The sequence below is a fragment of the Anomaloglossus baeobatrachus genome, chromosome 5, assembly GCF_048569485.1.
Source record: "Anomaloglossus baeobatrachus isolate aAnoBae1 chromosome 5, aAnoBae1.hap1, whole genome shotgun sequence".
Taxonomy (NCBI): domain Eukaryota; kingdom Metazoa; phylum Chordata; class Amphibia; order Anura; family Aromobatidae; genus Anomaloglossus; species Anomaloglossus baeobatrachus.
Genome location: NC_134357.1, coordinates 8,286,872 through 8,313,206, shown reverse-complemented (window position 1 = coordinate 8,313,206; position 26,335 = coordinate 8,286,872). Strand labels below are relative to the sequence as shown.

The 26,335-nt window shown below is 53.5% G+C and overlaps 1 protein-coding gene across 1 annotated transcript in view; it reads left to right on the top strand.

Moving 5' to 3' along the window:
- Window positions 1-26,335, top strand: part of CASP7 (caspase 7) — a 134,545-nt gene that overhangs the window by 41,414 nt on the left and 66,796 nt on the right. The window contains 1 exon segment of the mRNA XM_075348162.1: window positions 11,090-11,221. Coding sequence (XP_075204277.1) covers window positions 11,091-11,221 — 131 coding nt within the window. The 5' untranslated portion in view covers window position 11,090.

Genomic DNA, 26,335 nt, shown 5'->3' with positions numbered 1-26,335 from the left:
ACACTTAGAGTCTTGGGTTCCCAACAAATTCTTCTTGGAGCACGCAGAGTGATCCCGCTCATGGCGACACAACTTTCGGCATTGCTCAAAATGTCTATTTCCTACCTGGACCTACAACCAGGAGATTATGGCATGCACTCCTTCCGCATCGACACGACAACCGAGGCAGCAAGGGCCAGCTTCATACCTATCCGTGCAGTCCTGTAGTTCCCTGCCACCAGTTGTCCACTGTTTGGCACGTTTATATATTACACAAAAAAAAAAAAAAAAAATTGTTAACCGAAATGATATACATATATTTATTTATCTAAGCACCTTCAAACCTAAAGAAACATTAATACAATGATGTTTACTGACACGATGATGGAAAATGTTTTGCATACAAGAGAAGTAACCGTTTTTCTTTTAGATCTGTCGAGACCTAGCATCTGGATCCTAGGTCACTCACACATATTCTGGGCAGCACGGCGGACTGAGTCGAGACCGGGTGGAAGCGTGCTGGGAGTTTGTGACCTCAAGTTTCACTGGAGAAGAGTTCGGGGCCTGGCCTGGGCCCAGGTCCTGCCCGTGGTAGTGAGCATATCCAGAGTAGCCACTGGCCTACTGGTGCTGGTCATTCACGGGTGGAAATGACCTGGTAAATGTGAGGATCCAGGATCTGCTTGCGGTCATGCAAGTGGTCCTAGATAAGTTCAGCAGCTTCTTTCCTAGATAAGTTCAGCAGCTTCTTTCCTAGATAAGTTCAGCAGCTTCTTTAGCAACGTAGTGGGGGTACGGTCCAGTATATTATTGAGATTGAGTTGTACAGGGGCAAGGAACATAGCAGCTGTGGAAAGGTCAAGGCAACAAGTTAATATGCAGATCGCCAAATTTATAGCGTCAGGAAGAGGGATAGTGCCTGGACACGAGATGCTGGAATCAGAGGTCAGCCGTTTGGTGCTAGAGGATGGTTTTAGCCTTAATGATATAGGCCTAGACAATTTCCTGTCGGACAGTAAGGACGGGGTTGAGCGGGCCATAAGGGCCCTGTGTGGGGGTCGCAGCTCAGGCTTGGGCCTTCGCCACTCCGTGGCCGGTGGAAGAGGGATTTGGTGAGAGCCAACCTGCCACGGACGGCCGTAGGCATCGGGCCTCCTCCCTCAGGTTTAAGGCGGATTTGTGCCTGTGGTTAAAGCTGTGGCCAAAATAACAAGCAACCCCCTTTTATATCAACATTGAATGGTGTTACGTGGATACCTTCAATAAAGTACAAAAGAAAGATATTCCATGTGTGGTCTCATTCATTGCGCGGTGGGGAGGGGGAACCGGTTGGTGGGTCTCGGCAGTCTGCAGGGCACTGCGGCCGATGCCGCTGCCCCTGACTGCTGAGCCCCTCGCTACGTCCCCCATGGTCACCTCTCCCTCCTTCCCATTGTGCAATGCCCCCCGCTGACCCCCCTTCCCTGCTGGGACCTCCTCCAGGGCATATAAACAGCTGCCGGAGTCCCTCCTTCCTCTTACCACATCTGCCCTCAGGGTGAGCATCGCCTGCCCTCCCTCCCTTAAGAAGGTTCTGTTACAAGTTTGGAAGTCAAAGCTGGTGGAAGAGGGATTTGGAGAACCTACCTGCCACGGACGGCCGTAGGCATCGGGCCTCCTCCCTCAGGTTTAAGGCGGATTTGTGCCTACGGAAAAAGGTTATGGTTCAATTTCAAAGTCACAGCCGGTGGAAGAGGGATTTGGTGAGAGCCAACCTGCCACGGACGGCCGTAGGCATCGGGCCTCCTCCCTCAGGTTTAAGGCGGATTTGTGCCTGTGGTTAAAGCTGTGGCCAAAATAACAAGCAACCCCCTTTTATATCAACATTGAATGGTGTTACGTGGATACCTTCAATAAAGTACAAAAGAAAGATATTCCATGTGTGGTCTCATTCATTGCGCGGTGGGGAGGGGGAACCGGTTGGTGGGTCTCGGCAGTCTCGGTGCTGTGCGGATTTCCCGGGCTCCGGGGCCTGTATACTCCGTGCTGTGCGGATTTCCCGGGCTCCGGAGCCTGTATACTCGGTGCTGTGCGGATATTCCGGGCTCCGGAGCCTGTATGCTCGGTGCTGTGCGGATATTCCGGGCTCCGGAGCCTGTATGCTCGGTGCTGTGCGGATATTCCGGGCTCCGGAGCCTGTATACTCGGTGCTGTGCGGATATTCCGGGCTCCGGAGCCTGTATACTCGGTGCTGTGCGGATATTCCGGGCTCCGGAGCCTGTATACTCGGTGCTGTGCGGATTTCCCGGGCTCCGGAGCCTGTATACTCGGTGCTGTGCGGATTTCCCGGGCTCCGGAGCCTGTATATTCGGTGCTGTGCGGATATTCCGGGCTCCGGAGCCTGTATACTCCGTGCTGTGCGGATTTCCCGGGTCCGGAGCCTGTATACTCCGTGCTGTGCGGATTTCCCGGGCTCCGGAGCCTGTATACACCGCGCTGTGCGGATTTCCCGGGTCCGGAGCCTGTATACTCCGTGGTGCTGTGCGGATTTCCCGGGCTCTGGAGCCTGTATACTCGGTGCTGTGCGGATTTCCCGGGCTCCGGAGCCTGTATATTCGGTGCTGTGCGGATATTCCGGGCTCCGGAGCCTGTATACTCCGTGCTGTGCGGATTTCCCGGGTCCGGAGCCTGTATACTCGGTGCTGTGCGGATTTCCCGGGCTCCGGAGCCTGTATACTCGGTGCTGTGCGGATTTCCCGGGCTCCGGAGCCTGTATACTCCGTGCTGTGTGGATTTCCCGGGCTCCGGAGCCTGTATATTCGGTGCTGTGCGGATTTCCCGGGCTCCGGAGCCTGTATACTCGGTGCTGTGCGGATTTCCCGGGCTCCGGAGCCTGTATACTCGGTGCTGTGCGGATTTCCCGGGCTCCGGAGCCTGTATATTCGGTGCTGTGCGGATATTCCGGGCTCCGGAGCCTGTATACTCCGTGCTGTGCGGATTTCCCGGGTCCGGAGCCTGTATACTCCGTGCTGTGCGGATTTCCCGGGCTCCGGAGCCTGTATACACCGCGCTGTGCGGATTTCCCGGGTCCGGAGCCTGTATACTCCGTGGTGCTGTGCGGATTTCCCGGGCTCTGGAGCCTGTATACTCGGTGCTGTGCGGATTTCCCGGGCTCCGGAGCCTGTATACTCCGTGCTGTGCGGATTTCCCGGGCTCCGGAGCCTGTATACACCGCGCTGTGCGGATTTCCCGGGTCCGGAGCCTGTATACTCCGTGGTGCTGTGCGGATTTCCCGGGCTCTGGAGCCTGTATACTCGGTGCTGTGCGGATTTCCCGGGCTCCGGAGCCTGTATATTCGGTGCTGTGCGGATATTCCGGGCTCCGGAGCCTGTATACTCCGTGCTGTGCGGATTTCCCGGGTCCGGAGCCTGTATATTCGGTGCTGTGCGGATTTCCCGGGCTCCGGAGCCTGTATACTCGGTGCTGTGCGGATTTCCCGGGCTCCGGAGCCTGTATATTCGGTGCTGTGCGGATTTCCCGGGCTCCGGAGCCTGTATACTCGGTGCTGTGCGGATTTCCCGGGCTCCGGAGCCTGTATACTCCGTGCTGTGCGGATATTCCGGGCTCTGGAGCCTGTATACTCCGTGTTGTGCGGATTTCCCGGGCTCCGGAGCCTGTATACTCGGTGCTGTGCGGATTTCCCGGGCTCCGGAGCCTGTATACTCGGTGCTGTGCGGATTTCCCGGGCTCCGGAGCCTGTATACTCGGTGCTGTGCGGATTTCCCGGGTCCGGAGCCTGTATACTCCGTGCTGTGCGGATTTCCCGGGCTCCGGAGCCTGTATATTCGGTGCTGTGCGGATTTCCCGGGCTCCGGAGCCTGTATACTCCGTGCTGTGCGGATTCCCGGGCTCCGGGGCCTGTATACTCGGTGCTGTGCGGATTTCCCGGGCTCCGGAGCCTGTATACTCGGTGCTGTGCGGATTTCCCGGGCTCCGGAGCCTGTATACTCGGTGCTGTGCGGATTTCCCGGGTCCGGAGCCTGTATACTCCGTGCTGTGCGGATTTCCCGGGCTCCGGAGCCTGTATATTCGGTGCTGTGCGGATTTCCCGGGCTCCGGAGCCTGTATACTCCGTGCTGTGCGGATTCCCGGGCTCCGGGGCCTGTATACTCGGTGCTGTGCGGATTTCCCGGGCTCCGGAGCCTGTATACTCGGTGCTGTGCGGATTCCCGGGCTCCGGAGCCTGTATACTCGGTGCTGTGCGGATTTCCCGGGTCCGGAGCCTGTATACTCGGTGCTGTGCGGATTTCCCGGGCTCCGGAGCCTGTATACTCCGTGCTGTGCGGATTTCCCGGGCTCCGGAGCCTGTATACTCCGTGCTGTGCGGATTTCCCGGGTCCGGAGCCTGTATACTCGGTGCTGTGCGGATTTCCCGGGTCCGGAGCCTGTATACTCGGTGCTGTGCGGATTTCCCGGGCTCCGGAGCCTGTATACACCGTGCTGTGCGGATTTCCCGGGCTCCGGAGCCTGTATACTCCGTGCTGTGCGGATTTCCCGGGCTCCGGAGCCTGTATATTCGGTGCTGTGCGGATTTCCCGGGCTCCGGGGCCTGTATACTCCGTGCTGTGCGGATTTCCCGGGCTCCGGAGCCTGTATATTCGGTGCTGTGCGGATTTCCCGGGTCCGGAGCCTGTATACTCGGTGCTGTGCGGATTTCCCGGGCTCCGGGGCCTGTATACTCGGTGCTGTGCGGATTTCCCGGGCTCCGGGGCCTGTATATTCGGTGCTGTGCGGATTTCCCGGGCTCCGGGGCCTGTATACTCGGTGCTGACAGCAGAGGAAGCAGCGCCCACTCCGGGAGGAGGAGGAGGAGGATCTGCTACTTCCTTCTTGGGGAGGAGATTTGAAAATGAAACTTTTGTGAAGTTTGGGGCTGAGGAGTCGCAATCAGGGGACGAGATCCAGGCATTATCAGGTAGGTTTAGCAGAGAGCCCCCCACATTGCCCCCGCGGGCCCGAGCCGCCATATACCCTCATGCACAGTCCGCTTCTCCAGGGTGTGCTGGGTCTTGTAGTTCTTAGATCGCTGGTGATGGGTAATCCGGGGTCTGCACTGTCTCCTCCTCCCCGCAGCTTTATTACTTTATTCATTGAGATGGCGTGTTCATCCTGAGCTCTCCGGTTCATGTCCAGGATGCTAGAACTAAAGTAAGGAGCATTGTGTATGGACTGTGGAGAGGAAAGTGCTGGGATTTGGGGTTCGGCACCTTTTGCTGTGGGTTGGGGTCAGGTTCTGCTGGTTCTGTTCTCCTGGACTCGCCCGGTTCTGTGTCTGTGTGATGCTGATTTTTAGGTTTAGGTTTCCTAGAAGGCGTCTTCATGATCACAGCCGGAAAGTGAAACCTTCACAAAATCCGGATACAATGTAACAATGCAGCCTCCAGATGTAGCAGAGCTGGGGAGTAGTCAGAAGCCGGCCCCATCCGGTCCAGTCTCCTGAGGACACCTTCTTGTAGACTTTATCTTTAATTTTCCATTTTCAGTATCTCTTCTTGTCTTTAACAAATCACAACCTTCTCTGCATTCAGAGGCTGAACCGTGCACAGAGCGTCTGGAGCTCACAGATGAGTGAACTAGGAGAATTCAGGGAGCGAATCGCTGCTGATGTGTTCACCTGACAGCATTATCTACACTGACACATTGTACCAGTCCCTCAGCTGTGAGAAGCATTAGGTCTATATTATCATTACAGAACTAGTAAACCTGCTCCCAGGTAGTCCGCTTACACATTAATGACCTCTATAACTCCGCTCCCAGCTCTGTGTACACTGTGCATAGGCAGAAAGCTACAGTCAGTGCTGTAGCTGGGGTTATACAGAGCTCAGCAGTAAAATAACTGTTATATCTGAAACAGAAAAAACTGTCATTTCTATCAAAACTAGGCAGCCATCAGCCCAGTAAGTAACACATCCCTGGAATCAGGGTCTCTGCCCCCACATCAGACACTTTACTGCTTAATGCCTTCTTTTTCTGCCTCTATCTGGCACAGCTCTATGAACAGCTTCAAATGCTAAATGTTAAGAACGTGGTGTGAATATAACCTAAGGAAGAAAGGGCTGTGATGTCATGTGAAGGGAGGGGTTATCCTGCTGGGGATAGTGATGTCATGTGAAGGGAGGGGTTATCCTGCTGGGGATAGTGATGTCATGTGAAGGGAGGGGTTATCCTGCTGGGGATAGTGATGTCATGTGAAGGGAGGGGTTATCCTGCCGGGGATAGTGATGTCATGTGAAGGGAGGGGTTATCCTGCTGGGGATAGGGATGTCATGTGAAGGGAGGGGTTATCCTGCCGGGGATAGTGATGTCATGTGAAGGGAGGGGTTATCCTGCTGGGGATAGGGATGTCATGTGAAGGGAGGGGTTATACTGCTGGGGATAGGGATGTCATGTGAAGGGAGGGGGTTATACTGCTGGGGATAGGGATGTCATGTGAAGGGAGGGGGTTATACTGCCGGGGATAGTGATGTCATGTGAAGGGAGGGGTTATACTGCTGGGGATAGGGATGTCATGTGAAGGGAGGGGTTATACTGCCGGGGATAGTGATGTCATGTGAAGGGAGGGGTTATACTGCTGGGGATAGTGATGTCATGTGAAGGGAGGGGCTATACCGCTGGGGATAGTGATGTCATGTGAAGGGAGGGGCTATACTGCTGGGGATAGTGATGTCATGTGAAGGGAGGGGTTATACTGCCGGGGATAGTGATGTCATGTGAAGAGAGGGGTTATACTGCTGGGGATAGTGATGTCATGTGAAGGGAGGGGTTGTCCTGCTGGGGATAGTGATGTCATGTGAAGGGAGGGGTTATACTGCCGGGGATAGTGATGTCATGTGAAGGGAGGGGTTATCCTGCTGGGGATAGTGATGTCATGTGAAGGGAGGGGTTATACTGCTGGGGATAGTGATGTCATGTGAAGGGAGGGGCTATACCGCTGGGGATAGTGATGTCATGTGAAGGGAGGGGTTATACCGCTGGGGATAGTGATGTCATGTGAAGGGAGGGGTTATACTGCTGGGGATAGGGATGTCATGTGAAGGGAGGGGTTATACCGCTGGGGATAGGGATGTCATGTGAAGGGAGGGGTTATACTGCTGGGGATAGGGATGTCATGTGAAGGGAGGGGTTATACCGCTGGGGATAGTGATGTCATGTGAAGGGAGGGGTTATACTGCTGGGGATAGTGATGTCATGTGAAGGGAGGGGTTATACTGCTGGGGATAGTGATGTCATGTGAAGGGAGGGGTTATACTGCCGGGGATAGTGATGTCATGTGAAGGGAGGGGTTATACTGCTGGGGATAGTGATGTCATGTGAAGGGAGGGGTTATACTGCTGGGGATAGTGATGTCGTGTGAAGGGAGGGGTTATACTGCTGGGGATAGTGATGTCGTGTGAAGGGAAGGGTTATCCTGCTGGGGATAGTGATGTCGTGTGAAGGGAGGGGTTATACTGCTGGTGATAGTGATGTCATGTGAAGGGAGGGGTTATCCTGCTGGGGATAGGGATGTCATGTGAAGGGAGGGGTTATACCGCTGGGGATAGTGATGTCATGTGAAGGGAGGGGTTATACCGCTGGGGATAGTGATGTCGTGTGAAGGGAGGGGTTATACTGCTGGGGATAGTGATGTCGTGTGAAGGGAGGGGTTATACCGCTGGGGATAGGGATGTCGTGTGAAGGGAGGGGTTATCCTGCTGGGGCTAGTGATGTCATGTGAAGGGAGGGGTTATCCTGCTGGGGATAGTGATGTCATGTGAAGGGAGGGGTTATCCTGCTGGGGATAGTGATGTCATGTGAAGGGAGGGGTTATACTGCTGGGATAGTGATGTCATGTGAAGGGAGGGGTTATCCTGCTGGGATAGTGATGTCATGTGAAGGGAGGGGTTATCCTGCTGGGGATAGTGATGTCATGTGAAGGGAGGGGTTATACTGCTGGGGATAGTGATGTCATGTGAAGGGAGGGGTTATCCTGCTGGGGATAGGGATGTCATGTGAAGGGAGGGGTTATACTGCTGGGGATAGTGATGTCATGTGAAGGGAGGGGTTATCCTGCTGGGGATAGTGATGTCATGTGAAGGGAGAGGTTATCCTGCTGGGGATAGGGATGTCATGTGAAGGGAGGGGTTATACTGCTGGGGATAGTGATGTCGTGTGAAGGGAGGGGTTATACTGCTGGGGATAGTGATGTCATGTGAAGGGAGGGGTTATACTGCCGGGGATAGTGATGTCATGTGAAGGGAGGGGTTATACTGCCGGGGATAGTGATGTCATGTGAAGGGTGGGGTTATCCTGCTGGGATAGTGATGTCATGTGAAGGGAGGGGTTATACTGCTGGGGATAGGGATGTCATGTGAAGGGAGGGGTTATACTGCTGGGATAGTGATGTCATGTGAAGGGAGGGGTTATACTGCTGGGGATAGTGATGTCATGTGAAGGGAGGGGTTATACTGCTGGGGATAGGGATGTCATGTGAAGGGAGGGGTTATACTGCTGGGATAGTGATGTCATGTGAAGGGAGGGGTTATACTGCTGGGGATAGTGATGTCATGTGAAGGGAGGGGTTATCCTGCTGGGGATAGTGATGTCACGGTGACAGACAAGGACTCTATATGGAGAGCTGGTGATCTGGTAATGAGTAGGAGGGGCTAGGACTAGCCAGAGCTGACATGTCCTCTTTAGAGGGAGAGGACCGGTAGCCTTGCGGTGAGATGCAGCAGTGCATGGAGAGGGCTGGTGATGTCATGGATGGAGGACGGGTAGTGATGTCATCGGTAGAGGGAGAGGACCGGTAGCCTTGCGGTGAGATGCAGCGGTGTATGGAGAGGGCTGGTGATGTCATGGATGGAGGACGGGTAGTGATGTCATCGGTAGAGGGAGAGGACCGGTAGCCTTGCGGTGAGATGCAGCGGTGTATGGAGAGGGCTGGTGATGTCATGGATGGAGGACGGGTAGTGATGTCATCGGTAGAGGGAGAGGACCGGTAGCCTTGCGGTGAGATGCAGCGGTGCATGGAGAGGACTGGTGATGTCATGGATGGAGGACGGGTAGTGATGTCATCGGTAGAGGGAGAGGACCGGTAGCCTTGCGGTGAGATGCAGCGGTGCATGGAGAGGACTGGTGATGTCATGGATGGAGGACGGGTAGTGATGTCATCGGTAGAGGGAGAGGACCGGTAGCCTTGCGGTGAGATGCAGCGGTGTATGGAGAGGGCTGGTGATGTCATGGATGGAGGACGGGTAGTGATGTCATCAGTAGAGGGAGAGGACCGGTAGCCTTGCGGTGAGATGCAGCGGTGCATGGAGAGGGCTGGTGATGTCATGGATAGAGGACGGGTAGTGATGTCATCAGTAGAGGGAGAGGACCGGTAGCCTTGCGGTGAGATGCAGCGGTGCATGGAGAGGGCTGGTGATGTCATGGATAGAGGACGGGTAGTGATGTCATCAGTAGAGGGAGAGGACCGGTAGCCTTGCGGTGAGATGCAGCGGTGCATGGAGAGGACTGGTGATGTCATGGATGGAGGACGGGTAGTGATGTCATCGGTATAGGGAGAGGACTGTTAGCCTTGCGGTGAGATGCAGCGGTGCATGGAGAGGGCTGGTGATGTCATGGATAGAGGACGGGTAGTGATGTCATCGGTAGAGGGAGAGGACCGGTAGCCTTGCGGTGAGATGCAGCGGTGTATGGAGAGGGCTGGTGATGTCATGGATGGAGGACGGGTAGTGATGTCATCGGTAGAGGGAGAGGACCGGTAGCCTTGCGGTGAGATGCAGCGGTGCATGGAGAGGACTGGTGATGTCATGGATGGAGGACGGGTAGTGATGTCATCGGTAGAGGGAGAGGACCGGTAGCCTTGCGGTGAGATGCAGCGGTGTATGGAGAGGGCTGGTGATGTCATGGATGGAGGACGGGTAGTGATGTCATCGGTAGAGGGAGAGGACCGGTAGCCTTGCGGTGAGATGCAGCGGTGCATGGAGAGGACTGGTGATGTCATGGATGGAGGACGGGTAGTGATGTCATCAGTAGAGGGAGAGGACCGGTAGCCTTGCGGTGAGATGCAGCGGTGCATGGAGAGGGCTGGTGATGTCATGGATAGAGGACGGGTAGTGATGTCATCAGTAGAGGGAGAGGACCGGTAGCCTTGCGGTGAGATGCAGCGGTGCATGGAGAGGGCTGGTGATGTCATGGATAGAGGACGGGTAGTGATGTCATCGGTATAGGGAGAGGACTGTTAGCCTTGCGGTGAGATGCAGCGGTGCATGGAGAGGGCTGGTGATGTCATGGATGGAGGACGGGTAGTGATGTCATCGGTAGAGGGAGAGGACCGGTAGCCTTGCGGTGAGATGCAGCGGTGCATGGAGAGGGCTGGTGATGTCATGGATAGAGGACGGGTAGTGATGTCATCAGTAGAGGGAGAGGACCGGTAGCCTTGCGGTGAGATGCAGCGGTGTATGGAGAGGGCTGGTGATGTCATGGATGGAGGACGGGTAGTGATGTCATCGGTAGAGGGAGAGGACCGGCCGGTAGCCTTGCGGTGAGATGCAGCGGTGTATGGAGAGGGCTGGTGATGTCATGGATGGAGGACGGGTAGTGATGTCATCGGTAGAGGGAGAGGACTGTTAGCCTTGCGGTGAGATGCAGCGGTGCATGGAGAGGACTGGTGATGTCATTGTCCTCCTCGATGTCTCGGTTATACAGTGTCGCTGCCGGCTGTGGTAGCAGAAGGTCTTGTCCTCTCCAGAGAGAATACTGACCAGTGAATCCCTGCAGTGTTGTGTCCTTCGCTGTCTTTGCTTTCTCTGGTGTTGTCACTTGGGGCGCACATTATTCGCCCCTTGTACCTTCTATTCCTCGCACAATGCCACGTACCAATACATAAACCAGCCTTGTGTTACGTGACTTTCTACCACTTCTGCTCCACTCCTCTATAGCTGTAAGCTCTGGGCTCAGGCTGACCGCGGCTTCTTGTCTCTGAGCTCTGGACAGTCACACGGTTACAGGGAGGAGAAGGACCGGCAGCATTGCTCATCCTGAGCCTCCGGATGCACACTGACAGTCTCTCATGTGTCGTCTCCAGGATGGCGGAGCTGCCGGACTCTGTAGTCCCTGACACCCTCCCGAAGACGGAGGACGACTCGGGCAATGAGGAAACGGAGGACGACGTGGATGCCAAACCCGACCGCAGTCCAAAATTTTCATTTTTTTCCAGGTGAGATTGATCAATGCAAACTGCAAAATTTGTATTCTGCCAAGCTATTGTTCTCTGTTAGCAGGCTGGAAGAGGTGACTATAGGACAAGTGGATACAGTTGGCTAAATGTAAAGGATTTTAGTGTTTTGGTGTGTTTTTTTAGCTCACTGCATACAGATTTATACAGTCACCACTAGAGGGAGCTCACTACATACAGATTTATACAGCCACCACTAGAGGGAGCTCACTACATACAGCTCTATACAACGACCACTAGAGGGAGCTCACTACATACAGATTTATACAGCCACCACTAGAGGGAGCTCACTACATACAGATTTATACAGCCACCACTAGAGGGAGCTAACTACATACAGATTTATACAACCACCACTAGAGGGAGCTCACTACATACAGATTTATTCAGCCACCACTAGAGGGAGCCCACTACATACAGATTTATACAACCACCACTAGGGGGAGCTCACTACATACAGATTTATACAGCCACCACTAGAGGGAGCTCACTATATACAGATTTATACATCCACCACTAGGGGAAGCTCACTACATACAGATTTATACAGCCACCACTAGAGGAGCTCACTACATACAGATTTATACAGCCACCACTAGAGGGAGCTCACTACATACAGATATATACAGCCACCACTAGAGGGAGCTCACTACATACAGATTTATACAGCCACCACTAGAGGGAGCTCACTACATACAGATTTATACAGCCACCACTAGAGGGTGCTCACTACATACAGATTTATACAGCCACCACTAGAGAGAGCTCACTACATACAGATTTATACTACCACCACTAGAGGGAGCTCACTACATACAGATTTATACAGCCCCCACTAGGAGGAGCTCACTACATACAGATTTATACAACCATCACTAGAGGGAGCTCACTACATACAGATTTATACAACCACCACTAGAGGGAGCTCACTACATACAGATTATACAACCACCACTAGAGGGAGCTCACTACATACAGATTTATACAACCACCACTAGAGGGCTCTCACTACATAAAGATTTATACAGCCACCACTCGAGGGAGCTCACTACATACAGATTTATACAGCCACCACTAGGGGGAGCTCACTACATACAGATTTATACAGCCACCACTAGAGGTAGCTCACTACATACAGATTTATACAGCCACCACTAGAGGGAGCTCATTGCTTACGTATTTATACAGCCACCACTAGAGGGAACTCACTACATACAGATTTATACAGCCACCACTAGAGGTAGCTCACTACATACAGATTTATACAGCCACCACTAGAGGGAGCTCACTACATACAGATTTATACAGCCACCACTAGGGGGAGCTCACTACATACAGATTTATACAGCCACCACTAGAGGGAGCTCACTACATACAGATTTATACAGCCACCACTAGAGGGAGATCACTACATACAGATTTATACAGCCACCACTAGAGGGAGCTCACTACATACAGATTGATACAGCCACCACTAGAGGGCGCTCACTACATACAGATTTATACAGCCACCACTAGAGGGATCTCACTACATACAGATTATACAGCCACAACTAGAGGGAGCTCAGTAAATACAGATTTATAGAGTCACCACTAGAGGGAGCTCACTACATACAGATTTATACAGCCACCACTAGAGGGAGCTCACTACATACAGATTATACAGCCACCACTAGAGGGAGCTCACTACATACAAATTTATACAGCCACCACTAGAGGGAGCTCACTACATACAGATTTATACAGTCACCACTAGAGGGAGCTCACTACATACAGATTTATACAGTCACCACTAGAGGGAGCTCACTACATACAGATTTATACAGTCACCACTAGAGGGAGCTCACTACGTACAGATTTATACAGCCACCACTAGGGGGAGCTCACTACATACAGATTTATACAGCTACCACTAGAGGAAGCTCACTACATACAGATTTATACAGTCACCAGTAGAGGGAGCTCACTACGTACAGATTTATACAGCCACCACTAGAGGGAGTTCACTACATACAGATTTATACAGTCACCACTAGAGGGAGCTCACTACATACAGATTTATACAGCCACCACTAGGGGGAGCTCACTACATACAGATTTATACAGCCACCACTAGAGGGAGCTCACTACATACAGATTTATACAGCCACCACTAGAGGGAGCTCACTACATACAGATTTATACAGTAACCACTGGGGGGAGCTCACTACATACAGATTTATACAGCCACCACTAGAGAGAGCTCACTACATACAGATTTATACAGTCACCACTAGAGGGAGCTTACTACATACAGATTTATGCAGCCACCACTAGAGGGAGCTCACTACATACAGATTTATACAGTCACCACTAGAGGGAGGTCACTACATACAGATTTATACAGCCACCACTAGAGGAAGCTCACTACATACAGATTTATACAGCTACCACTAGAGGAAGCTCACTACATACAGATTGATACAGTCACCATTAGAGGGAGCTCACTACATACAGATTTATACAGCCACCACTAGAGGGAGCTCACTACATACAGATTTATACAGCCACCACTAGAGGAAGCTCACTACATACAGATTTATACAGCCACCACTAGAGGGCTCTCACTACATACAGATTTATACAGTCACCACTAGAGGGAGCTCACTACATACAGATTTATACAGTCACCACTAGAGGGAGCTCACTACATACAGATTTATACAGCCAGCACTAGAGGGAGCTCACTACATACAGATTTATACAGTCACCACTAGAGGGAGCTCACGACATACAGATTTATACAGCCACCACTAGAAGGAGCTCTCTACATACAGATTTATACAGTCCCCACTAGAGAGAGCTCACTACATACAGATTTATACAGCCACTACTAGAGGGAGCTCACTACATACAGATTTATACAGCCACCACTAGAGGGAGATCACTATATACAGATTTATACAGCCACCACTAGAGGGAGCTCACTACATACAGATTTATACAGCCACCACTAGAGGGAGATCACTACATACAGATTTATACAGCCACCACTAGAGGGAGCTCACTACATACAGATTATACAGCCACCACTAGAGGGAGCTCACTACATACAGATTTATTCAGCTTCATGACTTCCCGCTGAGCTTTGAGTTGCACTGCCGGATGGTTACATCTGATGGCAGAATTCTTCTGGTATTCGCTGAACTATTGGTCTCTGTTCTATAGAATTTACTGTGCATTTTAAAGGGCACCTGTCGCATTGTGCCTGTAGTCTGATCTGTGGAATTCACGGTATTGAGGAAGAGAAGCTGAGCAGAGGGATACATAGGTTTGTTGGAAAATATTCAGTATAAATTGTATTTTTTTCATTGAATTGCAGGTGTTTGTGTCCAGTAGTCCAGTGGGCGGTGCTACTGTGTGACTGACAGCTATCTCTGCATGTAGTCATTGAAGGTAGACTATCAGTCGCAGGGCAGCCCCACCAGGTTCGTACATGCAAACAATCAGCATTTCAATTAATAAGATTGTAGTTGAACTCAAACTTCACCGAAAAATGTCCATCAATCTTATCCTCCGGCTCTATAACCTCCCGCCTGACCGGATCCCTTTAAATGGAATCTGTTGCATAAAATTTTTTTTAAACAAAAATCTTGTAATTATGCAAATTGCAACAATTTTATATATTTTTTAATTCTAGAAAATCTGAATAATATACAGAATTGCACTTTTTGTATTTCCCACTGTTGGACACTAGAGGGAGCAGCTGCCTACATTTACCATAAACCTCTCATTTCTGCTGTGTTGTGTTACAATTGCGGAGTCGGTGTGCCGGACCCTGCGCCCCCCTCGGTGTTCCGGACCTGCGCCCCCTTCGGTGTTCCGGACCTGCGCCCCCTTCGGTGTTCCGGACCTGCGCCCCCTTCGGTGTTCCGGACCTGCGCCCCCTTCGGTGTTCCGGACCTGCGCCCCCTTCGGTGTTCCGGACCTGCGCCCCCTTCGGTGTTCCGGACCTGCGCCCCCTTCGGTGTTCCGGACCTGCGCCCCCTTCGGTGTTCCGGACCTGCGCCCCCTTCGGTGTTCCGGACCTGCGCCCCCTTCAGTGTTCCGGACCTGCGCCCCCTCCGGTGTTCCATCCCTCCTCGCCTTTCGGGTGTTTGGAAACGTATGGAGATTGATGGTGATTGGACCCTCAGTGCAGCGCCACTTCTGTGGTAGTCACGTGTGTGGATAGTGGGGTCTCTCACCGGAGCAGATGACCATACAGGAGCAGGCGACTGATCACCGGGGCTGCACGCCACTGCCCCTGGAAGTGTGTTCAGAGCCGCTGTCTAATGTTAGCGGCTGTCCAGACTTTCCAGGGCTTTTTGCACCTTTTTCTTCATCTGTTCAATACTTTTCTCTGTGTTATTCATCATTATTACTAGTGATGGAGGGACCCGGACTGTAAAAGTCTGGATCCGCAAGGGGTTGAAAACTATCTGAGTACCAGCCCCAAAGTTCTCAAGGAACAACTGGTACCTATCCGGATCCGGCAATCCAGGTAATTTAAGAAAAAAAAAGGGAAAGGTAGGCGCATTATACTTACCAGTGTCCTGCACGGCTGTGACACTGCTTCTGGGGCCGCTCATTATCCCTTATGTATATTCACTGCTTCCCTCGCCCTCCGTCACTCCCCACATCTGTGATTGGTTGCAATCAGACACGTCCCCACCCTGTGACAGCGTCTGGCAGCTTTCAATCACAGGCGCTGTGTGCCTGTCTCTATTGGTGTAAAAATAAATAAAATAAATTGGTTTAGGGTTCCGTCATATTGTGACACCCAGCACTGATAAAACCCATGACTATAGGCTGCAGCCCCCAGCCGTGCGCTTATCTTGGCTGTGTATCAAAATAAGAGGAACCGCATGTGGTGGTTTTTTTTATTATTTAAATAAATAATTTAAAAAAACAGCATGTGCCCCCCCCCCCACCAAATTTTGATACCCAGCCATAACACCAATGGCTGGGGGATGGTATTCTCAGGCTGGGGATACACATGGTTATTAGGCCCCCAGACTAAAAATAGCAGCCTGCAGCCACCCAGAATTGTTACATCCATTCAATGTGACAATCCCGACACTTTACCTGGCTCTTCCCGATTGCCCTGGTGCAGTGGCAATCGGGGTAATAAGGGGTTAATAGTTCACAGCTGCCACTAAGCCTTAGATTACTAATGGGAGGTGTCTGAGACCTTCCCCCGTTACTAATTTGTTAAAGAAATGAACACAAACACCGAAAAAATCTTTTATTTGAAATAAAATACACAAAAACAACCCTCTTTCACCACTTTATTAACCTCGAAAACACCCCTGGAGGTCCGACGTAATCCACACGAAGTCCCACGACGATTCCAGCTCTGCTACAGACATACTGAAGGCACAGCGTGGAGGTACAGAACATGACCGTACTCTGGGACTTCAGGCAGAGACTGAGCAGCAGCGATGAGTGGCAACATCATTCAGTTTAGCTGCGGTCCCAGCTGTTAGTTCTCACAGATTCTTTGGGTGTTGTAACGCCTGCCTGGATCAACAGACTCAGGTGGGATGTAATGGACAGACTAGAGGGAAGCCACTCACCAAGCAGGACCCCCAGAACCCTGAAACCCTTTAACCCCTATACAGGGATTTGGAATTACACAGGGCCCTGGAGATCACTACCTGTGGAAGGCTGAAGTCCGATGAGAGTAGTCGTCAGGCAGGGTCAAACCAGGAATAGCAGAACAGGGACAGAATCGGCAGACAAGGACGTAATCAGAAAACGTAGCAGAGGTCAAATCCGGATCGGGCAGCGAGGTACAGAAACAGCAGCAGAAGGGTAGTCAGAAAACACGCAGAAGTCAGCACACAGGAATCACAAAACAGAATAGGGCGGACCAGGAGCCAGGAAATCAGAACTGTCTCTGGCAGTGGTCATGTGACAGGAGGGGGAATAAGAAGGGTGTGGTGTCTTCCCATTGGCTGTAGCTGAACGCTGGCAACTTCAGCTGGAAGACACACGCCACCTATAGTCAGCCAGTGGTACTGCAGATCCCAAGATAACCCAGCCCAGTGGATGATCGGAGCCTGTGCCCACCGGTGCCGCTGGCATCGACTCCTCTCCCATCACCAGCACCATCCACGGCAGGAACACGGCGTCGCCTTGTGATCGGAGCAGAAGTCGCTGGAGCAGACTCCGGCGGTGACGTAACAGGTGTTTGTGTTTTATATTTTTTCACTTACAGATTAGCAATGGGGGGGTCTTATAGACGCCTTCCATTACTAATACAGGCTTCGTGGCAGCTCTGAGCTGTGGATAAGCCAGTAAAGTTCCGGGTTTGTTGCAACTAATGGTTGCAACAATTCAGGGTGGCTGTGGGCTGCTATTTTTAGGCTGGGGACTAATAACCATGCTGTTGGCTGGGTATCAAAATTCAGGGGCGGAGGACCACACGCTGTTGTTTTTTTTTTGTTTTTTTTTGTTTTTTTTTTAATATTTATTTAAATATTTTTTAAAAACCTGCCTGCGGTCCCTCTTATTTTCATACACAGCCAATATAAGTGCTCGGCTGCAGCCTGTAACTATAAGCTTTCTCTGCTGTGTATCAGAATATTGGAGGACTGTACACCAATGTATTTTTACACTATACTGACAGACAGTGTGTGTTTTTCCAACCAATCACTGTCACACAGGGTGGGGGCGCGGTCTGACTGCAACCAATCAAAGACGCCGGGGTGGGCGGGGAAAGCAGTGAATATGTATGAGGGTAATGAGCGGCCCCAGAAGTGGCGTTAGAGCCGCTCTGGAGACTGGTAAGTAAAACGCTCCTGCTCCTATACCCCTATCCCTGCCACCACCATGTTAAAGCTACGGATTGAGGTCCCTGTTTTGTTTTTTTTTTTGTTTTTTTAAAACCTGGTTGGACCCCAGGAATCTGCGGGTCTGTCATCACTAATTATTACCCAGAACTTAATTTATGGACATCTATGGTTTGAGTTCTTTGCCTGTGTGGATTGGATGGGTTGTTACTGACGTCTGATGAGAACTTACTCTTAAATAGCACCTCTAGAAATATATTTTCTTAGAAAATTGGTGACGTGTTCAATACTTCTAGGTGCAGTGTGAGTCTGTGTGCACTGCACCACGTGGCCACTAGATGGCAGAGACGCGCTGATGAGCGGATCACAGTTTCATGTTTTCTGCCTCCAGATAAATCCGTGTCCAATGAAGAGGAAAAGTCTCCAAAGTAGAAGACCCCTCCCGCCGCATCTGCAGGAAAAGCTGAATGTCTGCGATCAGTGCGACATGCAATCATCTGTGCCTGGGAAAGCTGGGTGATGACTGCTCCACTGTTACCATTCCCTGCCTCGTTGGCCACCCAGCTTTCCCAGCTACAGAAGGGTAAATCCTGCCCCACTGTTACCATTCCCGGCCTCGTTGGCCACCCAGCTTTCCCAGCTACAGAAGGGTAAATCCTGCCCCACTGTTACCATTCCCGGCCTCGTTGGCCACCCAGCTTTTCCCTGCCGCCCATGACAGCACCACATGAGAGATAGGTTCCGCCCACATCAGGACAGGAAACCCACTGATAAAAAGGCGGTACCTCTCCTCCACATCAGTTTGGTTTCCTGTCCTGGTATGGACAACCCATTGCTGTCCCAGGTCCGACCCGGTGTGGAAGCCTGGTACTTACCTGAAGCCGGTGCTTGGGCCTGGATGCACCCCCCCTCGGTCTCAGACCTCTGCGGCGGTGAGGCGCGGGCCTGGAGCGGGAGCTCGGCCCGGCGTCGCTCCAGGGATGTGCGCACTCACGGCGGCCGCTGGAAGGCTTGTCCCTGCTGTGCAGCACGCTGGAGTGAAGCTGGAAGCTCCGACCGGAAGTGACGCGATTCCAGGGTGACGTGCGCAATGCGACCAGGAAGTGACTGGTGGGCGCATGCGCACTAGGATCCAAGATGGCGGCGCCCATGTAACGAGACAAATGTGACCGGCGCTTGGGACTGGTGAGTTTTTTTCTCCTCCATTGTTACCATTATGGCAGGAGATTCACCCCGCAGCAAGGAGCAGCGCAAGGAGTCGCCACAGCGGGGCTCGGAACGCGGCTCTGCGGATCGTTCCCGGAAGGCTGTATCCAGTCCGGGCAGCGTTCGGTCGGTGGGTCCCAAGAGGTCCAAGGGAGATAAGAATCCGCCTCCTGATCCGGTATTGCCTGGAGTCGTGGGGGTGAGTGGACTTCGTGGTCTTCCATGTTTCTAAGTCCCCGTTTCCGTGTCCCCTTTCTTGTTAGGTACCGAAAAAATGTGCCTCCAAGCAGCGTCACAAGGACTGTGCCATATGCCAATCCTCCCTGTCTTCGGATTACACCAAGGCCCTGTGTGCAGGCTGTATCCAACAGACCCTACTCAAAGAGGGGCCGGGGTTCTCATCTGAATTACGTTCCATTATCAGAGCGGAAGTACAGGAGTCCCTTAAATCCCTTAAGGGGGGCAAGAGGCGCAAGAAGTCCCGTCATCATAAGCTGTCTACTCCCGATACCTCGGCGGGTTCGGCTCAGGGCTCTCGGTCGTCGGGATCCTCGGGATCCTCCCCCTCCGATTCTGGCTCCTCTTCCTCTTCCGATGAAGGTGGTCGCCCTTGTTTCCCTACAGCAGACGTCGGACCTTTGGTGAAGGCAGTACGTTCGACCATGGGTATAGTGGACCCCAGGGGGCCCGAATCTACCCAGGATGTCATGTTTGGGGGCTTGGATTCCAGGAAGCGTAAGGGGTTTCCCATTCCCCAGAAGGTTCAAAGTCTCATTACTGACCAGTGGAAAAAAGTGGACAAAAGGTTGAATCTTAGCTCTTCCCTTAAAAGGAAGTACCCCGTAGATGAGGAAGCATCTACCTCTTGGGATAGAACCCCAAAAATTGATGTCGCTATTGCCAAGGCGTCTCGTTCCACTACCTTGCCGTTTGAGGACTTGGGGTCCCTTAAGGATCAGCTGGATAGGAAGGCTGATGGTTTTCTGAGAGGGACATGGGAGTCTACGGCAGGTGGCTTGCGCCCGGCCGTGACCAGCGCCTGTGTTGCCCGGTCTTTAATGGTGTGGCTTCAGCAGTTAGAAGACCAGTTGCGCAATGACACTCCTAGGAAAGATATTATCTCGTCCTTGCCCTTAATACAGGGTGCTGCTGCCTTTATGGCTGATGCCTCGGTTGATTCTTTAAGACTATTTGCCAGGTCGGCGGCGCTTTCCAATTCCGCGCGTCGGGCCCTCTGGCTGAAAACTTGGAAGGGTGATGTCCAATCCAAGGGGCGACTATGCAGCATGCCTTGTGAAGGTGCCTATCTTTTTGGCTCTGGCCTGGACGACCTCCTCACTAAGGCATCCGATAAGAAACAGGGGTTTCCAGTTTTTCCGGTGGCGTCCTCTCGCAGCCGGCCCTTTCGGAGACGTCAGTTTTTCGCAAAGAAGTCTCAAAAACCGCAAGCTCAGTGGAAGGACCGTAGAAAGACTACCTCGGGCTTTCTCTTTGGCAAGCACTCCGATAATAAGCCCAAGCCCTCTCAATGACGCCTATCATCAGGTTGGGGGTCGGCTGTCCCTCTTCCTCCATGCATGGCAGGCAATCTCCTCCAACAGGTGCCTCCTTCAGATTGTGGAGGAAGGGTTAAAATTGGACTTCCGTTCACCCCCTCGGGGGTCTCTCATGATAACATCCTTGCGGTCCCCAGAGCGGCAGATGGCCTTGGAAGTGGAAGTGCTAACTCTCCTCTCGAGGAACGTCGTTCAGGAGGTCCCCATAGAACAAGAAGGGGACGGCTTTTACTCCACTCTCTTTCTGGTTCGGAAGCCGGACTCCACCTTCCGCACCATCTTCAACCTGAGGAACTTGAATTTGCATCTGGTGCAGCGAGCCTTCAAAATGGAGACCATGAAGTCAACTGTCAGGCTGTTGTATCCAGAGTGTTTTATGGCGGTCCTCGACTTAAAGGACGCCTATTATCACATCCCTATTTTTCCGTCTCACCGGCGGTTTCTCAGGTTCGCACTACACGTCTCCGGGAGGCTGAGACACTTCCAATTCGCAGCGCTGCCATTCGGGCTTTCCATGGCCCCACGGATCTTCACCAAAGTCCTCGCGGAGGTCATGGCACATGTCAGGGAACAGGACATATTGATCATTCCGTATCTGGACGACCTCCTGATAGTGAGTCAGTCGGAGTCTCTATGTGCGGCTCACGTGACCAGGGTCATCACCATCCTGGAAAGCCTGGGGTGGGTGGTGAATCAGCAGAAGTCCAGACTCCAGCCTCTCCAGTGTCAAGTCTTCCTGGGTCTCGTCTTGAACTCTACCAGACAGTTGTGCCACCTGCCAGAGGACAAGGTCGCCAGGATCTTGTCCTTTCTCTCTTCCGTAAGGAGTTGCCCAAGCATGTCCTTACGGCAGGCTATGTCGCTGGTCGGGACTCTTACCTCTTGCATCCCAGGAGTGTGGTGGGCCCAACTGCATTCCAGAATCCTCCAGATGGAGGTCCTTCAGTTTCAGAGACTGTTTGGAGGCTGTTTGGAGCAACAATTGACCCTGTCTGCGGACACCTTGCACTCCCTGGGTTGGTGGCAGGACCCCTCTCACCTCAGGATGGGGGTTCCTTGGCTTTCCCCGGTCACGGACACAATAGTCACAGATGCCAGCCATTGGGGGTGGGGTGCCCATCTACGCCAACGGGTGCTCCAGGGTCCCTGGGACGCTCGGTTGGTCAGACAGTCCTCCAACTACAGGGAGCTCATGGCGGTTCTCAAGGCACTAGAGGGGTTCCTCCCCTTCTTGAGAGGTCGCCATGTTCGGATCCTTTCGGACAACAGGGTGACGGTGGCGTACGTCAACCATCAGGGCGGCACCAGATCCCCTTCTCTTCTGACTCTGACTATGCACATCTTCCAGCTGGCCGAACAACATCTCTCCTCCTTGACTGCTCTTCATATCAAGGGGACGGACAACGAGGAGGCAGACTTCCTCAGCCGGCACTGTCTCCGTCAGGGGGAGTGGTCCTTGGACCCGGAGGTCTTTCGCAAGATCACGCTTCTATGGGGTGTCCCTGTTCTAGACCTGTTCGCTACCAAGGCGAATCGGAAAGTGGACAGGTTCTGCTCTCTCAACCCCCGAGACGATCCTGTTGCCCTCGATGCCTTCCAGATGTCTTGGTCTCACGGCCTCCTGTAAGCGTTTCCTCCCCTGATCCTGTTGCCTTCGGTTCTCCGGAAAATCCGGACCGACAGAGCAGAGGTTATTCTCATCGCCCCCTTCTGGCCGAAACGGGCGTGGTTTTACTGGCTGCGGACACTGTCTCTGGTGGATCCTTGGGTTCTCCCGGACGCCCCTCATCTCCTGTCCCAGGGCCCAGTCCGTCACCCCCCCGACCCGGCTCTCCATTTGACGGCTTGGCGTTTGAGCGGCGGCTGCTAGCTCGACGGGGGTTTTCCTCTTGCCTGATCGATACTCTTCTTCGCAGTAGGAAAGCGGTCACCACGGCCATTTACGGTAGGGTCTGGAAGCGCTTTCTCCTTCAGTCGGGGGCTCGGGCGGAGGGCCCCCCTCCTATCTCGGCTATTCTAGAATTCCTCCAGAGGGGGTTGGAATTGGGGCTCTCCACCAGTACGCTCAAGGTGCAGGTATCGGCCTTAGGGGCACTGTTTCATTGTAGTCTGGCGCAGAATGAATGGATTTGCCGGTTCATTAAATCTAAGTCCAGGTCTGTACCTGTTCAGGCTCCCAGGGTTCCCCCATGGGACCTTAATTTAGTGTTGGATGCCCTCACAGGGCCTCCGTTTGAGCCCTTAGGGGAAGTCCCTCTCAAACTGCTGTCCCTTAAGGTTTTTCTCCTCGTCGCACTCACCTCGGCCAGGCGGGTGGGGGATCTCCAAGCCTTGTCTGTGGTTCACCCTTATACCCAGATTCTGGATGATAGGGTAGTGTTGCGGACTGATCCCTTCTACTTGCCCAAGGTTTCTACACCTTTTCATAGGTCCCAAGAGATCGTGCTCCCTTCCCTCTGTGACCCCCCTCGGAACGAGGAGGAGGCTAGGTTACACACGTTGGATGTCCGGAGGGCCTTAGTCACGTACCTAGATAGGACTAGGGAATGGAGGAAGTCTCAGGTCCTGTTTGTCACTTTTCAGGGGCAGTCCAGGGGGCATGGGGCTTCTAAGGCTACCTTGGCCAGATGGGTCAGGGATGCCATCGGTTTGGCGTACTCGGCTAAAGACGCCACTCCTCCTCCGGGCATTAGGGCGCACTCCACTAGAGCGGTGTCTACGTCTTGGGCGGAGAGGGCGGATGCCTCTCTTGACCAGATCTGTCGGGCGGCTACTTGGTCGTCTCCTGGGACTTTCTTTCGGCACTATAGGCTGGACTTGTCCTCCACGACTGACCTTTCCTTTGGGAGACGGGTCTTGCAGGCGGTGGTCCCTCCCTAAGGTGGATGGTCTATTTAAATCTCTCATGTGGTGCTGTCATGGGCGGCAGGGAAAAATCTTAATTACTCACCGGTAATGGGATTTTCAATAGCCCATGACAGCACCCTTAGTTCCCCCCCTATTCACTGGTTGTGGGCACCCTTCGGGGAGTGTTAGTTATGGGTGTTTTTCCTTGGGTGGTGGTATGATTAATCTGTTTCTTGTGTTTTGTTGGTCCTCTCTGGCTCTGAAAACCTACTGATGTGGAGGAGAGGTACCGCCTTTTTATCAGTGGGTTTCCTGTCCTGATGTGGGCGGAACCTATCTCTCATGTGGTGCTGTCATGGGCTATTGAAAATCCCATTACCGGTGAGTAATTAAGATTTTCCCAGCTACAGAAGGGTAAATCCTGCTCCACTGTTATCGTTCCCGGCCTTGTTGGCCACCCAGCTTTCCCAGCTACAGAAGGGTAAATCCTGCTCCACTGTTACCATTCCCGGCCTCGTTGGTCACCCAGCTTTCCCAGCTACAGAAGGGTAAATCCTGGTCCACTGTTACCATTCCCGGCCTCATTGGTCACCCAGCTTTCCCAGCTACAGAAGGGTAAATCCTGCTCCACTGTTACCATTCCCGGCCTCGTTGGTCACCCAGCTTTCCCAGCTACAGAAGGGTAAATCCTGCTCCACTGTTACCGTTCCCGGCCTCGTTGGTCACCCAGCTTTCCCAGCTACAGAAGGGTAAATCCTGCTCCACTGTTACCGTTCCCGGCCTCGTTGGTCACCCAGCTTTTCCAGCTACAGAATCATTAGTACTGTCACATGAGCAATCTGATGAGCATTGTATGGGCTGTAATACCCGTGTGAGCGGCCACCCAGCTTTCCCAGGCAGATATCAGGACTATGAGAGAGGAGGATGCAGCGGGGATTGCGATATGCCGGGGATTCTGGGGTTAATGTAGAGGAATGCGTCTTTCTTTGTTTCTCGCCTGTTCCTGGAACGTGCCCCAGATTCACAGACACCTGAATACACAGTAACATAAAGCGCTGCGCCGCAGGGAGGACGAGAGCGGCCACACGGGTCACAACCGGAACGCGGCTAATCTGCCGGATAATTGGGTTAATGGACAGCGGCTAATCTGCCGGATTATTGGGTTAATGGACAGCGGCTAATCTGCCGGATAATTGGGTTAATTGTCAGCGGCTAATCTGCCGGATTATTGGGTTAATTGTCAGCGGCTAATCTGCCGGATTATTGGGTTAATTGTCAGCTGCTAATCTGCCGGATTATTGGGTTAATGGACGGTCTGCCATCGTCCGCCCATACACAGTAGATGGAAGTCAGCCGTACCCACAAATCTCATACACGGGGGACCCCCAATCCTGACCGCACATGACGGGAACTAGAATCGGGACAAGGATGTCATCAACCGCGGGAGATGGGACCCGTAACACAGGGAGACAGTGAGGGAGTGCTCCAGGGGGGCGGCTGCGGGAGATGGGACCTGAAACACAGGGAGACAGCGAGGGTGCGCTCCAGGGGGGCGGCTGCGGGAGATGGGACCTGAAACACAGGGAGACAGCGAGGGTGCGCTCCAGGGGGACGGCTGCGGGAGATGGGACCTGAAACGCAGGGAGACAGCGAGGGTGCGCTCCAGGGGGACGGCTGCGGGAGATGGGACCTGAAACGCAGGGAGACAGCGAGGGTGCGCTCCAGGGGGGCGGCTGCGGGGAGGTGGGACCTGAAACGCAGGGAGACAGCGAGGGTGCGCTCCAGGGGGACGGCTGCGGGAGATGGGACCTGAAACGCAGGGAGACAGCGAGGGTGCGCTCCAGGGGGGCGGCTGCGGGGAGGTGGGACCTGAAACGCAGGGAGACAGCGAGGGTGCGCTCCAGGGGGACGGCTGCGGGAGATGGGACCTGAAACGCAGGGAGACAGCGAGGGTGCGCTCCAGGGGGACGGCTGCGGGGAGGTGGGACCTGAAACGCAGGGAGACAGCGAGGGTGCGCTCCAGGGGGACGGCTGCGGGAGATGGGACCTGAAACGCAGGGAGACAGCGAGGGTGCGCTCCAGGGGGACGGCTGCGGGAGATGGGACCTGAAACACAGGGAGACAGCAAGGGTGCGCTCCAGGGGGACGGCTGCAGGAGATGGGACCTGAAACGCAGGGAGACAGCGAGGGTGCGCTCCAGGGGGACGGCTGCGGGGAGGTGGGACCTGAAACGCAGGGAGACAGCGAGGGTGCGCTCCAGGGGGACGGCTGCGGGAGATGGGACCTGAAACACAGGGAGACAATGAGGGTGCGCTCCAGGGGGACGGCTGCAGGAGGTGGGACCCGAAATGCAGGGAGACAGCGAGGGTGCGCTCCAGGGGGACGGCTGCGGGGAGGTGGGACCTGAAACGCAGGGAGACAGCGAGGGTGCGCTCCAGGGGGACGGCTGCGGGAGATGGGACCTGAAACACAGGGAGACAATGAGGGTGCGCTCCAGGGGGGCGGCTGCAGGAGGTGGGACCCGAAATGCAGGGAGACAGCGAGGGTGCGCTCCAGGGGGGCAACTACGGGAGATGGGACCTGAAACGCAGGGAGACAACGAGGGTGCGCTCCAGGGGGACGGCTGCGGGGAGGTGGGACCCAAAACATATGGAGACAGTGAGGGTGCGCTC